The 15,750-nt window shown below is 32.6% G+C and overlaps 1 protein-coding gene across 1 annotated transcript; it reads left to right on the plus strand.

Annotated features, from left to right (window-relative positions):
* Positions 1 to 2,585: 2,585 nt before the first annotated feature.
* LOC119604329 (ecdysone-induced protein 75B-like) lies at positions 2,586 to 11,873 on the plus strand (the record flags this gene model as incomplete). The annotated part of the gene is made up of 4 exons (XM_037956893.1): positions 2,586 to 3,484; positions 6,311 to 6,617; positions 9,113 to 11,129; positions 11,538 to 11,873. Coding segments are annotated over exons 3-4 (1,369 nt in total), but the record flags the coding sequence as incomplete, so codon positions are not given.
* Positions 11,874 to 15,750: the final 3,877 nt, after the last annotated feature.

Consider the following 15,750-nt stretch of genomic DNA (forward strand, 5'->3'; position numbering starts at 1 on the left):
TCCTAATTTGAGTTGTTCAAAGTTTTTAAGTACCCAAACTACAACACCTTTTCAAAAGACCCTTAACTACATTTGATCTATTTTTTTTTTGCAAAATTTTTTTTCCTCTCGCCTCACTGAATCCAATTAGTATTTTAAACTTGCTACTTTTCTTTTACAACTTTTTAACCCTTTTTTTCTGTTGCTAATAAACTATTATTCAAAATGATTTAAATTAAAACAACCCTGTAAAATAGAAAAACAACAACAACAACAATGACAAAAGCTTACAACTTGAAATGAAATATATTGAAATTGTTTTTGTTTATGTGTGTGATGATGATTAAGAAATGTGAACATAAATAATAAACCCCAACCTACCTCAACAAAAACAAATATACAAAAAAGAGAAAAAACAAAAAAATATATATATAAAAAAATTTTAAAATAAAAACAAACATGCACGCACAGGCCAAAAATATGGAAACAAAAATAAATACAACAAGCCTACCCCAACCCCACATTCATACAATCATACACTTTTACTTTACTTAGTAACTCGTTTACGAGAGCCAACACGATTAGCTACGAGGTAGGTTTGTTGTTAGCCGATGGCAGGAGAGAAAGAGAGAGATAGCGTTATGTTTATTTGTAAACAGAGCGAGTGAGGGAGGCACGATAAACTAGTACCCCACTTCCTATACAAAACTTTTTACAGGCAAAAAATACTTGTACATGACTTTGAAACATTTTTTTTCGGTTTAAGGAAATGTAAACAGCAATGAGCAAATTTTAAAAAGAGAGTGAGAGAGAGAGAAAAAAAGAGCCTAACAAACCATTTTTGATAACCTTTGTGGTTACTTCTCTTGCCCTTTAAGTTTAATAATGTTTTGCGAACTTCCTTCCGTTTTGTTAGCTTAAAGATTTTTTTTTGGAAAATTTGTAGTAAAATTATATAAAAATAACTTTTTTATAATCTAAATAATTTTAAAAAATTTAAAAAAAAAAATTCACTTCGAAAACTACTTGCATTCTCTTCGATTTAGTTTAAACATTATTTAAGAGTTTATTGTATTTGAATCAGGGATGGAAAATTCCGTACTATTTTAAAGCTTTTCAGTTCGAGTTCAATTCTAGATCAGTTCTAGTTCAGTTATAGTTCTAGTTCAGTTCTAGTTCAGTTTTAGTTCAGTTCTAGTTCAGTTATAGTTCAGTTTTAGTTCAGTTCTAGTTCAGCTCTAGTTCAGTTCTAGTTCAGTTCTAGTTCAGTTCTAGTTCTAGTTCAGTTCTAGTTCAGTTCTAGTTCAGTTCTAGCTCAGTTCTAGTTCAGTTCTAGTTCAGTTCTAGTTCAGTTCTAGTTCAGTTCTAGTTCAGTTCTAGTTCAGTTCTAGTTCAGTTCTAGTTCAGTTCTAGTTCAGTTCTAGTTCAGGTTCTAGTTCAGCTTCTAGTCAGTTCTAGTTCAGTTCTAGTTCAGTTCTAGTTCAGTTCTAGTTCAGTTCTAGTTCAGTTCTAGTTCAGTTCTAGTTCAGTTCTAGTTCAGTTCTAGTTTCAGTTCTAGTTCAGTTCTAGTTCAGTTCTAGTTCAGTTCTAGTTCAGTTCTAGTTCAGTTCTAGTCAGTTCTAGTTCAGTTCTAGTTCAGTTCTAGTTCAGTTCTAGTTCAGTTCTAGTTCAGTTCTAGTTCAGTTCTAGTTCAGTTCTAGTTCAGTTCTAGTTCAGTTCTAGTTCAGTTCTAGTCAGTTCTAGTTCAGTTCTAGTTCAGGTTCTAGTCAGTTTCTAGTTCAGTTCTAGTTCAGTTCTAGTTCAGTTCTAGTTCAGTTCTAGTTCAGTTCTAGTTCAGTTCTAGTTCAGTTCTAGTTCAGTTCTAGTTCAGTTCTAGTTCAGTTCTAGTTCAGTTCTAGTTCAGTTCTAGTTCAGTTCTAGTTCAGTTCTAGTTCAGTTCTAGTTCAGTTCTAGTTCAGTTCTAGTTCAGTTCTAGTTCAGTTCTAGTTCAGTTCTAGTTCAGTTTCTAGTTCAGTTCTAGTTCAGTTCTAGTTCAGTTTTAGTTCAGTTCTAGTTCAGTTCTAGTTCAGTTCTAGTTCAGTTCTAGTTCAGTTCTAGTTCAGTTCTAGTTCAGTTCTAGTTCAGTTCTAGTTCAGTTCTAGTTCAGTTCTAGTTCAGTTCTAGTTCAGTTCTAGTTCAGTTCTAGTTCAGTTCTAGTTCAGTTCTAGTTCAGTTCTAGTTCAGTTCTAGTTCAGTTCTAGTTCAGTTCTAGTTCAGTTCTAGTTCAGTTCTAGTTCAGTTCTAGTTCAGTTCTAGTTCAGTTCTAGTTCAGTTCTAGTTCAGTTCTAGTTCAGTTCTAGTTCAGTTCTAGTTCAGTTCTAGTTCAGTTCTAGTTCAGTTCTAGTTCAGTTCTAGTTCAGTTCTAGTTCAGTTCTAGTTCAGTTCTAGTTCAGTTCTAGTTCAGTTTTAGTTCAGTTCTAGTTCAGTTCGAGTTCAGTTCAGTTCAGCGTTTTTCCATGTATTTCAAAATTTCAATTTTCCATACATGTCAGCAACTGCTAAACAGGTTCTGTTAGAATTTTCACTTTCGTTTATTAAAGAGATTTCTATGTTAAGAACTTTTTTGTTGTCGTAGTATAGAGAGTGAGAGTGATACTGTGCTGTTGCATTGTTTAAGCTCTTATAATGTTGTTTAAAGGGGGAGTGCTTAATAAATGGCAAATAAAAGCGAATTTTAGTCAGAGAAAGTACGTTAAATGAAACGGTTAAGAAACCCGGTATAAAATTTTTTTTGTTAACGCTAAAAATTTTGTCTAAATATTAAACGGAATTTTAATTAAAACAAAAACGCAAAATTCTTTATAAAAAGTGATTTGTTAACTAAACAAAAGAAATAAAGAAGAAAATAAAATGAAACAAATTTAAATAAAAAGTAAAGCAAGAATATATTGAAAAAGAATGTGGAAAATATATGAATAAAGAAAATTTAAAAAAAAAAATATTTAATTTTGTTATTGAAGTGTTTATGGCAAAAGTTAGTTGTATTACACACTTACATATGCTAAGCTTAATTTCTGGTGAAATAAAAAATACAACAAATTTTCTTTATAGTAACGTGTATGTATAAAAAATATAAACAGTTGTCCTTGTCCTTGGTTAATGCTAAATGTTATAACAAGGCTTTTATAACAACAACAACAACTATGAAAATAATAATAACAACTACAAAAAAAGCCTTCCCTTATAATAAAAAAATAATAACAGCAATTGAAATTCAATGAAATTTAACTTATAAACAAGAATAAAAATAACAACAAAAATTTACAGTAAATATAAAAATTAACAGTAATTCAAAAACATTTGCAAAAAAAAAAGCTCTTAGCTTTTCCTTAAATGCTCTTTCAAACCAGAAATAACGTTAGTTTTTTTACTCTCTTCAAATGTTATAGTTACCTCGCTCTATTAAGAAAAACAAAACAAAAAAACTTTCAATGTTATCTAGCCCCTCAAATAGGCAAACATGTGTGTGAGTGTGTATACAATTGTTATTATTAAGTGATTTTCCTCATTGTCGTCATTCACTGTCACTGCCAATGTCAAAGTCGGCTGTTTTTTGTTTATGTATGTGTGTTTTTTGCATGTAAACGAGAGTGTGCTTGAGTTTTTGTTTGTATTTCTATTACACTTACATACAAAAAAATGTTGTAAGTGTGTTTTTCATTTTAAACGTAATAATAACAGTTATTTATAACTGTTCTCTTATTGTTGTTGCTGTTTTGTAGCCATATTTTGACTGTTGTCGTTCAATTTCCAGCGGAAGTGCGTTGAAATGTCAACGCATTTGATTAACACAGATTTTTGCGGTAATTGAGCTAAAACAGCTGTTTAATTTAGACTTAATGTTTGTTTAAAAGGCAGACTAATTAGAGGTTTGTTAGGGAAATGTTAAAAATAGAATGTAATAATAAGTTATACATACTTGTAATACTGAACATCTTGTAATTTTTTTGTCCCACAGTTACTCATTGCGAAAATGCCTGAAATTTGAAAAACAAAGGCGTATGAGTAATTTTGTAATGCAAATTTTCTATGCAACTTAAAGAGACGTATGAGCAATTTCTTTTTAATCTACATAATAAATAAATTTAAGGGGTTTTCATAACTTTTAAGCTTAATTTTTTAGTTCTGTTCTAGTTCTAGTTCTGTTCTAGTTACGTTCTAGTTCTGTTCTAGTTCTGTTCTCGTTCTGTTCTAGTTCTGTTCTAGTTCTGTTCTAGTTCTGTTCTAGTTCTGTTCTAGTTCTGTTCTAGTTCTGTTCTAGTTCTGTTCTAGTTCTGTTCTAGTTCTGTTCTAGTTCTGTTCTAGTTCTTTTCTAGTTCTGTTCTAGTTCTGTTCTAGTTCTGTTCTAGTTCTGTTCTAGTTCTGTTCTAGTTCTGTTCTAGTTCTGTTCTAGTTCTGTTCTAGTTCTGTTCTAGTTCTGTTCTAGTTCTGTTCTAGTTCTGTTCTAGTTCTGTTCTAGTTATGTTGTAGTTCTATTCTAGTTCTGTTCTAGTTCTGTTCTAGTTCTGTTCTAGTTCTGTTCTAGCTCTGTTCTAGCTCTGTTCTAGTTCTGTTCTAGTTCTGTTCTAGTTCTGTTCTAGTTCTGTTCTAGTTCTGTTCTAGTTCTGTTCCAGTTCTGTTCTGTTCTAGTTCTGTTCTAGTTCTGTTCTGTTCTAGTTCTGTTCTAGTTCTGTTCTAGTTCTGTTCTAGTTCTGTACTAGTTCTGTTCTAGTTCTGTTCTAGTTCTGTTCTAGTTCTGTTCTAGTTCTGTTCTAGTTCTGTTCAAGTTCTGTTCTAGTTCTGTTCTAGTTCTGTTCTAGTTCTGTTCTAGTTCTGTTCTAGTTCTGTTCTAGTTCTGTTCTAGTTCTGTTCTAGTTATGTTCTAGTTCTATTCTAGTTCTGTTCTAGTTCTGTTCTAGCTCTGTTCTAGTTCTGTTCTAGCTCTGTTCTAGTTCTGTTCTAGTTCTGTTCTAGTTCTGTTCTAGTTCTGTTCTAGTTCTGTTCTAGTTCTGTTCTAGTTCTGTTCTAGTTCTGTTCTAGTTCTGTTCTAGTTCTGTTCTAGTTCTGTTCTAGTTCTGTTCTAGTTCTGTTCTAGTTCTGTTCTAGTTCTGTTCTAGTTCTGTTCAAGTTCTGTTCTAGTTCTGTTCTAGTTCTGTTCTAGCTCTGTTCTAGTTCTGTTCTAGCTCTGTTCTAGTTCTGTTCTAGTTCTGTTCTAGTTCTGTTCTAGTTCTGTTCTAGTTCTGTTCTAGTTATGTTCTAGTTCTATTCTAGTTCTGTTCTAGTTCTGTTCTAGTTCTGTTCTAGCTCTGTTCTAGTTCTGTTCTAGTTCTGTTCTAGTTCTGTTCTAGTTCTGTTCTAGTTCTGTTCTAGTTCTGTTCTAGTTCTGTTCTAGTTCTATTCTAGTTCTGTTCTAGTTCTGTTCTAGTTCTGTTCTAGCTCTGTTCTAGTTCTGTTCTAGCTCTGTTCTAGTTCTGTTCTAGTTCTGTTCTAGTTCTGTTCTAGCTCTGTTCTAGTTCTGTTCTAGCTCTGTTCTAGTTCTGTTCTAGTTCTGTTCTAGTTCTGTTCTAGTTCTGTTCTAGTTCTGTTCTAGTTCTGTTCTAGTTCTGTTCAAGTTCTGTTCTAGTTCTGTTCTAGTTCTGTTCTAGTTCTGTTATAGTTCTGTTCTAGTTCTGTTCTAGTTCTGTTCTAGTTCATTACTTTTTCACTTCTACTTAATTTCTTGTACATTACTAGTTCCGTATGTCTATATTGTTCTGTTATTTATGTTCCAATTCTCCATCATTCCCATCAACTAACAATTTCACATTTTTCAGTTTTATTTTGTTGTTGCAAAAAAAAGAATTTATTGGCAAACGTGTTTGAAAAAATAAACAATCATAATAATATAATAAATTTTATTAACAAAATAATGACAAAATATAAAGGAAAGCAAAAAAATAAATGTAAATAAAAAAATATGTGTGTTTGTTAGCTGTTCTAAAATGAAATTGAAAAAAAGTGAAAAAAAAAACAGAAATAATTTATTTATAAGTTTGCGGCAGCAAAATATTTCAAGGTTATCTCACTTAAAAATGTATAATACACCTTAAAGCTAAATGAATGCTATAACAACAACAAAAATATGTGAATAAAAAAAAAATACACTGAAAAAATTAACGAAGAAATAAAATAATAATAACAAATTAAAACGAATTTTAAAATAATTTCAACATAATTAAAGTTCATATAAAAAAATATTATTTAAAATTAAATAAAATTATTAAAAGTACTGAAAATAAATAAAAATATTTGCGTTCTTTCTTCTACTTTTTAGGTTTAACAATGGCAAAAACTAGAAATTGTCGAAATTAAAAAAAAAAAAAATAATCAAAAAAAAAAAAGTTTTTTTAATATTTAAAATCTATAAATTGTTTAAAACTTTAAATAAATCAAACTTAATTTTTATATAACAATATACATACATAATTAAGTAAATAGTATAAAATACAATATTAATCAACAAAATTATTTTTTTTAATAATTTAATTATATAAACGTATTAATTATTACATTAACTTTGGGAATATTATTTAATCATCAAAATAAAATATATTTAATTAACAAAAACAACTATTATTAAGGTGAGTTTTTTTAAATCAATTTGAATTATTTATAACAGAGATTTTGGACTTAGTTCAGTTTTAGTTCAGTTCTAGTTCAGGTCTGGTTCAGTTCTAGTTCTAGTTCAGTTCTAGTTCAGTTCTAGTTCAGTTCTAGTTCAGTTCTAGTTCAGTTCTAGTTCAGTTCTAGTTCAGTTCTAGTTCTAGTTCAGTTCTAGTTCAGTTCTAGTTCAGTTCTAGTTTTAGTTCAGTTCTAGTTCTGTTCTAGTTCTCTTCTAGTTCTTTTCTAGTTCTTTTCTAGTTCTTTTCTAGTTCTGTTCTAGTTCTGTTCTAGTTCTGTTCTAGTTCTGTTCTAGTTCTGTTCTAGTTTTGTTCTAGTTCTTTTCTAGTTCTGTTCTAGTTCTGTTTTAGTTCTGTTCTGTTCTAGTTCTGTTCTAGTTCAGTTCTAGTTCTGTTCTAGTTCAGTTCTAGTTCAGTTCTAGTTCAGTTCTAGTTCTGTTCTAGTTCAGTTCTAGTTCAGTTCCAGTTCAGTTCTAGTTCTGTTCTAGTTCTGTTCTAGTTTTGTTCTAGTTTTGTTCTAGTTTTGTTCTAGTTTTGTTCTAGTTTTGTTCTAGTTTTGTTCTAGTTTTGTTCTAGTTTTGTTCTAGTTCAGTTCTAGTTCAGTTCTAGTTCAGTTCTAGTTCAGTTCTAGTTCAGTTCTAGTTCAGTTCTAGTTCAGTTCTAGTTCAGTTCTAGTTCAGTTCTAGTTCAGTTCTAGTTCAGTTCTAGTTCAGTTCTAGTTCAGTTCTAGTTCAGTTCTAGTTCAGTTCTAGTTCAGTTCTAGTTCAGTTCTAGTTCAGTTCTAGTTCAGTTCTAGTTCAGTTCTAGTTCAGTTCTAGTTCAGTTCTAGTTCAGTTCTAGTTCAGTTCTAGTTCAGTTCTAGTTCAGTTCTAGTTCAGTTCTAGTTCAGTTCTAGTTCAGTTCTAGTTCAGTTCTAGTTCAGTTCTAGTTCAGTTCTAGTTCAGTTCTAGTTCAGTTCTAGTTCAGTTCTAGTTCAGTTCTAGTTCAGTTCTAGTTCAGTTCTAGTTCAGTTCTAGTTCAGTTCTAGTTCAGTTCTAGTTCAGTTCTAGTTCAGTTCTAGTTCAGTTCTAGTTCAGTTCTAGTTCAGTTCTAGTTCAGTTCTAGTTCAGTTCTAGTTCAGTTCTAGTTCAGTTCTAGTTCAGTTCTAGTTAGTTCAGTTCTAGTTCAGTTCTAGTTCAGTTCTAGTTCAGTTCTAGTTCAGTTCTAGTTCAGTTCTAGTTCTAGTTCAGTTCTAGTTCAGTTCTAGTTCAGTTCTAGTTCAGTTCTAGTTCAGTTCTAGTTCAGTTCTAGTTCAGTTCTAGTTCAGTTCTAGTTCAGTTCAGTTCAGTTCTAGTTCAGTTCTAGTTCAGTTCTAGTTCAGTTCTAGTTCAGTTCTAGTTCAGTTCTAGTTCTAGTTTCTAGTTCTGTTCTAGTTTGTTCTAGTTTTGTTTCTAGTTTTGTTCTAGTTTTGTTCTAGTTCTGTTCTAGTTCAGTTCTAGTTCAGTTCTAGTTCAGTTCTAGTTCAGTTCTAGTTCAGTTCTAGTTCAGTTCTAGTTCAGTTCAGTTCTAGTTCTGTTCTAGTTCAGTTCTAGTTCTATTCTAGTTTTGTTCTATTTCTGTTCTAATTCTGTTCTAGTTCTGTTCTAGTTCTGTTTTAGTTCTGTTCTAATTCTGTTCTAGTTCTGTTCTAGTTCTGTTCTAGTTTTGTTCTAGTTCTGTTCTAGTTCTGTTCTAGTTCTGTTCTAGTTCTGTTCTGTTCTAGTTCTGTTCCAGTTCTGTTCTAGTTCTGTTCTAGTTCTGTTCTAGTCGTTCTAGTTCTGTTCTAGTTCTGTTCTAGTTCTGTTCTAGTTCTGTTCTAGTTCTGTTCTAGTTCTGTTCTAGTTCTGTTCTAGTTCTGTTCTAGTTCTGTTCTAGTTCTGTTCTAGTTCTGTTCTAGTTCTGTTCTAGTTCTGTTCTAGTTCTGTTCTAGTTCTGTTCTAGTTCTGTTCTAGTTCTGTTCTAGTTCTGTTCTAGTTCTGTTCTAGTTCTGTTCTAGTTCTGTTCTAGTTCTGTTCTAGTTCTGTTCTAGTTCTGTTCTAGTTCTGTTCTAGTTCTGTTCTAGTTCTGTTCTAGTTCTGTTCTAGTTCTGTTCTAGTTCTGTTCTAGTTCTGTTCTAGTTCTGTTCTAGTTCTGTTCTAGTTCTGTTCTAGTTCTGTTCTAGTTCTGTTCTAGTTCTGTTCTAGTTCTGTTCTAGTTCTGTTCTAGTTCTGTTCTAGTTCTGTTCTAGTTCTGTTCTAGTTCTGTTCTAGTTCTGTTCTAGTTCTGTTCTAGTTCTGTTCTAGTTCTGTTCTAGTTCTGTTCTAGTTCTGTTCTAGTTCAGTTCTAGTTCAGTTCTAGTTCTGTTCTAGTTCTGTTCTAGTTCTGTTCTAGTTCTGTTCTAGTTCGTTTCACTCCTTAGTTTGTCTTAATATTATCTTTATTTCTAAATTTCTTTGCAGTTTTCTACATCTTATAATACAATTATTATACATTAAACAAATAATTTACCTAATTAATAATTTAATTATTCAACAACAAAAATTTTCAAAATAAATTTGTTTTAAATTTAAACTACAATAACATCATCTACCACTACAAGTATTATTAGCAGCATATTCAAGCAACTCAATTCCCTCTCAAAAACAACCCCCTCTGTGTCTAAACCCGCAACAATCTAACGATTTTAATTCAATATTTATTGGAACCTAATAATAATTTTGGGACTATTGTTTATTAAGCAGCAGCAGCAGCAACAGCAATTACATTTAACCTACATTAATATACTCATTAGCAACATAAGTTTCAAGCAACAGTCGCAGGTTTAAGGACAACGTGAAAACAACAAATACATTATAAGGAATTTTCAACCAGGAGACATACATACATACTTATAAAAGGAATAAACAAGTTGAAATTAAAACATGTTAAGCATATTTTTATAAATATTAAATTAAGGATTAAGAGGATTTTTATTTTTGCTAAAACTTTAAGACAGTTTAAGATAAGAGAAACTTTGAAGGCTGAACAAATAAAACAAGAGAAACAAATAACAAATTGAAACTACTCTCAAAAATAATTAATTAAGCATAATTATTCATAAAGATTTAATTAAGCAGAAAAAATATTTTAAATAGCAGAGAAGAGACTGATTTTTATTATTTGTAAATTAAGTAATAAATTTAATTAAGCAGGAGCAACAGAAAAGCAGGAGAAAACAAAGAAAATCCTTTAAACTCTTAAACACACACACACTCTCATTCTCATACCACTACAACAACAACCAACGGAAGGAAATTAAATGAGATTTGAAATCTTTTAAAGAACGTAATAAATACTTTAAGATCTATTTAATTTAAAAAAAACAAAGTGATTTGGATTTAATCCACTAATAAGCTAACGAAATCTAATATATATTTTTGCATATAAATAAAAAACAAGTAAAAATGTTGAAAAAACTAAAATGTCTAGAGGCGGCCAATAGTTTGGCAAGAGAAGCAGCCTCCAATAGTAATCATCACAATCAAACCAATAGTTTGCAACACAATACAACCAGTGTTAAGATCATTAAAACAGAACCATTGGATTTTGAAATGCTGCATTTGGAGGAGAAGGATTTAAGAGAGAGAAATTTAACCAGGGATAGTGAGACAACCACAACCATAACCTCTTCAACAGCGGCTGGAGTAAACAACAATAATATGAATGCCTCTCAAGTCACAGCAGCACCACCCCCTCCTCCTCCTCAGAGATATACACATGTACAGGTGCAAACTGTGCCACCCAGACAGGGCATAACCAATTCAGGAGCTGCCCAAAAGGTGATATTAACACCTAGAGTGGAATATGTGCAAATACCGGTCAGTAGCTCAGAGAGAACTTTAAGTAACGGTGCAGGCTCTTCGCCACAAATCATTATAACACGCACCTTAAACACCAACAATACATCAGTCTCTTCTTCGGCTAATACGCAACAGCAGCATCATCATACACATCACATACCACGCAGACACTCGGCCAGTCCCTCGCAGTATCATCGTGTCTCTCTCAATGTTACACACTCGAACAGCAACAACAACAATAATAGTCATTCAGCGCCTTCATCACCACCGCCTTTACATCATCAATTGCAGCAGCAGCAGCAATCAGCATCATCACTCAACTCAGGTTCGCAACATGTGCGCGTTATCAGAGATGGTCGTTTGTATGAGGAGTCACTAGCAAACTCCAGTGTGCCACTGCGTAGACATTCGGTATCGCCGCCGCCTTTACAACATTATACGCGTTCCGCGTCGGTTTCAACAGCCAACGGGGCTGGTCTCGTTCGTCGTTATACACCGCAATCGCCTCCTCTAGCACCACCACCACCTCCTCCCCCAGCGCCTAATCTCAATAATCAACTAAATACGGCTTCCTCAACGTCCTCACAAAACTGTCTGCAGGCCAATACGCCAGCAGGAGCATCAGGTTCAGCCACAGGTCAGAAATATATCATAACAAATACACCCACTTCACGCAAATATGTAGTGAATTTGATTTCAAACTCACCCTCAGCCTCACAACACTCAAACATTTACAATACAACCCAACAGTCGGGCAATTCCAATTCATCGTCTGGTTCACATCACCAACAACATATTATTATACCCTCAGCGCCCACATCACAACAACATCTCAGTAATCATCATCAGCATCAACATATATCCCATCATTCCTCTAACAACTCACAAAATAATGTCTCCTCTATTTATCACAATAATCATCATATGTCATCGCATCATCACAATTCACCTTCATCTTCGGCTTCATCCTCATCATCTGCATTAAATTCTTCAAATTCTTCTTCTACAATGACTACAACTCATATATTTCGTACTCCTCCTGTAGTGTCCAGCAGTAGCGGTCATCATACTTCCTCTACTTCATCTAACTCCTCATCGTCTTCTACAGCTTCAAGTTTAAATCAAAATAATAATTGCAACACTGCCATGCGTCCGCCACCACCACCGCCTCCTCCTAAAATGAAACATTGTTCGATGGGTCTCAACAGTCATGGTGTCGTTGTGGGTAATGGTGGTGGTGTCAGTGGTTCCATGTCCGCCACATCATCTACATCTATACACTGTCCACAACAATCAACGTCGTCTTCTTCATCTTCTTCGTCTGGCATGGGCAGCTTAAATGGCAACTGTGAGGAACCCTCCAGTTCGATTCCAGATTTAGGTAAGTCTCTTTCAATATATATTTTTTTCAAATGATTTCTTAAGATCCAAATAATAAGGAAAATACTTTGTAGTAGAGTCTTTAGATTATTATATAGTCGAGACTATAGACTACTATATAGTCAAGGCCATAGACTGCTCTATAGTCGAGACTATAGACTGCTCTATAGTCGAGACTATAGACTACTCTATAGTCGAGACTATAGACTGCTCTATAGTCGAGACTATAGACTGCTCTATAGTCGAGACTATAGACTGCTCTATAGTCAAGACTATAGACTACTCTATAGTCAAGACTATAGACTACTCTATAGTCAAGACTATAGACTACTCTATAGTCAAGACTATAGACTACTCTATAGTCAAGACTATAGACTACTCTATAGTTAAGACTATAGACTACTCTATAGTCAAGACTATAGACTACTCTATAGTCAAGACTATAGACTACTCTATAGTCAAGACTATAGACTACTCTATAGTCAAGACTATAGACTACTCTATAGTCAAGACTATAGACTACTCTATAGTCAAGACTATAGACTACTCTATAGTCAAGACTATAGACTACTCTATAGTCAAGACTATAGACTACTCTACTCTATAGTCAAGACTATAGACTACTCTATAGTCAAGACTATAGACTATTCTATAGTCAAGACTATAGACTACTCTATAGTCAAGACTATAGACTACTCTATAGTCGAGACTATAGACTACTCTATAGTCAAGACCATAGACTACTCTGTAGTCAAGACTATAGACTACTCTATAGTCAAGACTATAGACTATTCTATAGTCAAGACTATAGACTACTCTATAGTCAAGACTATAGACTACTCTATAGTCAAGACCATAGATTACTCTATAGTCAAGACTATAGACTACTCTATAGGCAAGACTATAGACTACTCTATAGGCAAGACTATAGACTACTCTATAGGCAAGACTATAGACTACTCTATAGTCAAGACTATAGACTACTCTATAGTGAAGACTATAGACTACTCTATAATCAAGACTATAGACTATTCTATTGTCAAGACTCTAGACTACTCTATAGTCAAGACTATAGACTACTCTATAGGCAAGACTATAGACTACTCTATAGTCAAGACTATAGACTACTCTATAGTCAAGACTATAGACTACTCTATAGTCAAGACTCTAGACTACTCTATAGTCAGGACTATCGACTACTCTATAGTCAAGACTATAGACTACTCTATAATCAAGACTATAGGTTTCTCTATAGTTAAGACTACTCTATAGTCAAGACTATAGACTACTCTACAGTCAAGACTATAGACTACTCTATAGTCAAGACTATAGGCTACTCTATAGTCAAGACTATAGGCTACTCTATAGTCAAGACTATAGGCTTATCTATAGTGGCGAGTGTGGACTATACTATACTCTAAACTCGAGACTATAGACCACTTTATACTCAAAACTATAGATTTTTTTTCAGTGTTTTTTTTTTTCTAAAAACATATTAATTCAATTTCATTTAATTTATGACTTAATTCTAACGGTATTTTGTTCAACAATATTTAAACATTAACATGTTCTAAACAGCCATTAATTGTCAATAAAATTCAATTTACAATCAATGTAAACGAATGAAATTAAAACTGAATTTAATTGTAAAAAAATCTTAGACTAAATATTTATTAGTTACAGCGAAGAAATTAGCAAAACCAGTTGACCCTGAAGGCTTAAAAGATACATATTTAGATACTCGGACACATTAGTTATCTTCAAGATATTCAACTTCGCCGCTTACACTTGCTCTGACATAAATGTTTTATTACAATTGTTTAGACAAAGTAAAGTTGACAATAGTAGTATGAAAAGAAAAAAACAACAACAACAACTAGGAAATGAATTGTTCAACTGTTATATGATGAAAATCATTGTAATTAATTTGAAATAAATAGTTAAAGTATTGAACTTTAAGTTAATATTTTTAACTAATTATGCTTTTAGAGTTAGACTTTAAGTATTAAGGTCAGTTGTAAGAAAAAATGTTTTAATTGCTGAACAAAATTCTATTCTAGACGGATGTTTATTTTGTGCTGAAATTGCTATATGATCGCTTGGTGTTTTGTAATTGTTTATTAACAATTCACTGGGTTTCATTTTACACATTTCATTCACAGAATAAGACGGCTCAGAATATGGCACGTATTTACAAATCTAGCCGTTATTTAACCTTGTAATTGAATACTAAATAGAAACAAATATGAATTGTAGAATAATGTGAAAATTTAAGATTTTAGTTTTGTGTATAAAAACTCTAAACAAAAATTTTAAAATAGAATTAAAAAAAAATCTTAAAAGCGAAAAATGATTAAGTTTTTTTTTATAGTGAAAACATACACTGAAAGAAAGACTTGACTATAGACTAGACTATAGACTAGACTATGGACTAGACTATAGATTACACCATAGAATAGGCAATGGACTAGATAAAAATAAGACTATAGCCTAGATTATAGACTAGACTATAGACAAGGCAATAGTCTGGACTATAGACAAGACTATAGTTTGGACTATAGACAAGACTATAGTTTGGAATATAGACAAGACTATAATCTGGACTATAGACAAGACTATAGTCTAGATTATAGGCAAGACCATAGTCTGGACTATAGACTGGACTATAGACAAGACAATAGTCTGGACTATAGACAAGACTGGACTATAGACTATAGACAAGTCTGGACTATAGACAAGACTATAGTCTGGACAATAGACAAAACTATAGTCTGGACCATAGACAAAACTATAGTCTGGACTATAACCAAGACTATATTCTGGACTATAGCCAAAACTATAGTCTGGACTATAGCCAAAACTATAGTCTGGACTATAGCCAAAACTATAGTCTGGACTATAGACAAGACTATAGTCTGGACTATAGACAAGACTATAGTCTGACTATAGACAAGACTATAGTCTGGACTACTATAGTCTATATCATAGACAATACCTTAGTCTGGACTATTTGACTATAGACAAGACTAGACAAGACTATAGTCTGGACTATAAACAAGACTATAGTCTGGACTATAAACAGGACTATAGTCTAGACCATAGACAATACTTTAGTCTGGACTACAGACAAGACTATAGTCTGGACTATAGACAAGACTATAGTCTGGATTATAGACAAGACTATAGTCTGGAATATAGACAAGTCTATAGTCTAGACTATAAACAAGATAATAGTTTGGACTATAGATAAGACTATAGTCTGGACTATAGACAACACAATAGTTTGGACTATAGACAAGACCATTGTCTGGACTATAAGCAAGACTATAGTCTGGACTATAGACAAGATTATAGTCTGGACTGTAGACAAGACTATTGCCTGGACTATAGACAAGACTTTGGTCTGAACAATAGACAAGACTATAGTCTGGATTATAGACAAGACTATAGTCTGGATTATAGACAAGACTATAGTGTGGACTATAGACAAGACTATAAACAAGACTAAAGTTTGGATTATAGAGAAGACTATAGACAAGACTACAGTTTGGACTATAAACAAGACTATAGTCTGGACTATAAGCAATACTATAGTCTGGACTGTAAACAAGACTATATATATAGTGTGGACTATATACAAGACTATATAGTCTGGATTGTAGACTAGACTGGACTATAGACAAGACTATATATAGTCTGGACTATAGACAAGACTATAGTCTGGACTATAGACAAGACTATAGTCTGGTCTATAGACAAGACTATAGTCTGGTCTATAGACAAGACTATAGTCTGGACTATAGACAAGACTATAGACAAGACTTTAGACAAGACTATAGTCTGGACTACAGACAAGACTATAGTCTGGACTACAGACA

This window comes from Lucilia sericata, unplaced genomic scaffold (genome assembly GCF_015586225.1).
Source record: "Lucilia sericata isolate MDLA Ls3-8-SP2 unplaced genomic scaffold, ASM1558622v1 Contig000382F_arrow, whole genome shotgun sequence".
Taxonomy (NCBI): domain Eukaryota; kingdom Metazoa; phylum Arthropoda; class Insecta; order Diptera; family Calliphoridae; genus Lucilia; species Lucilia sericata.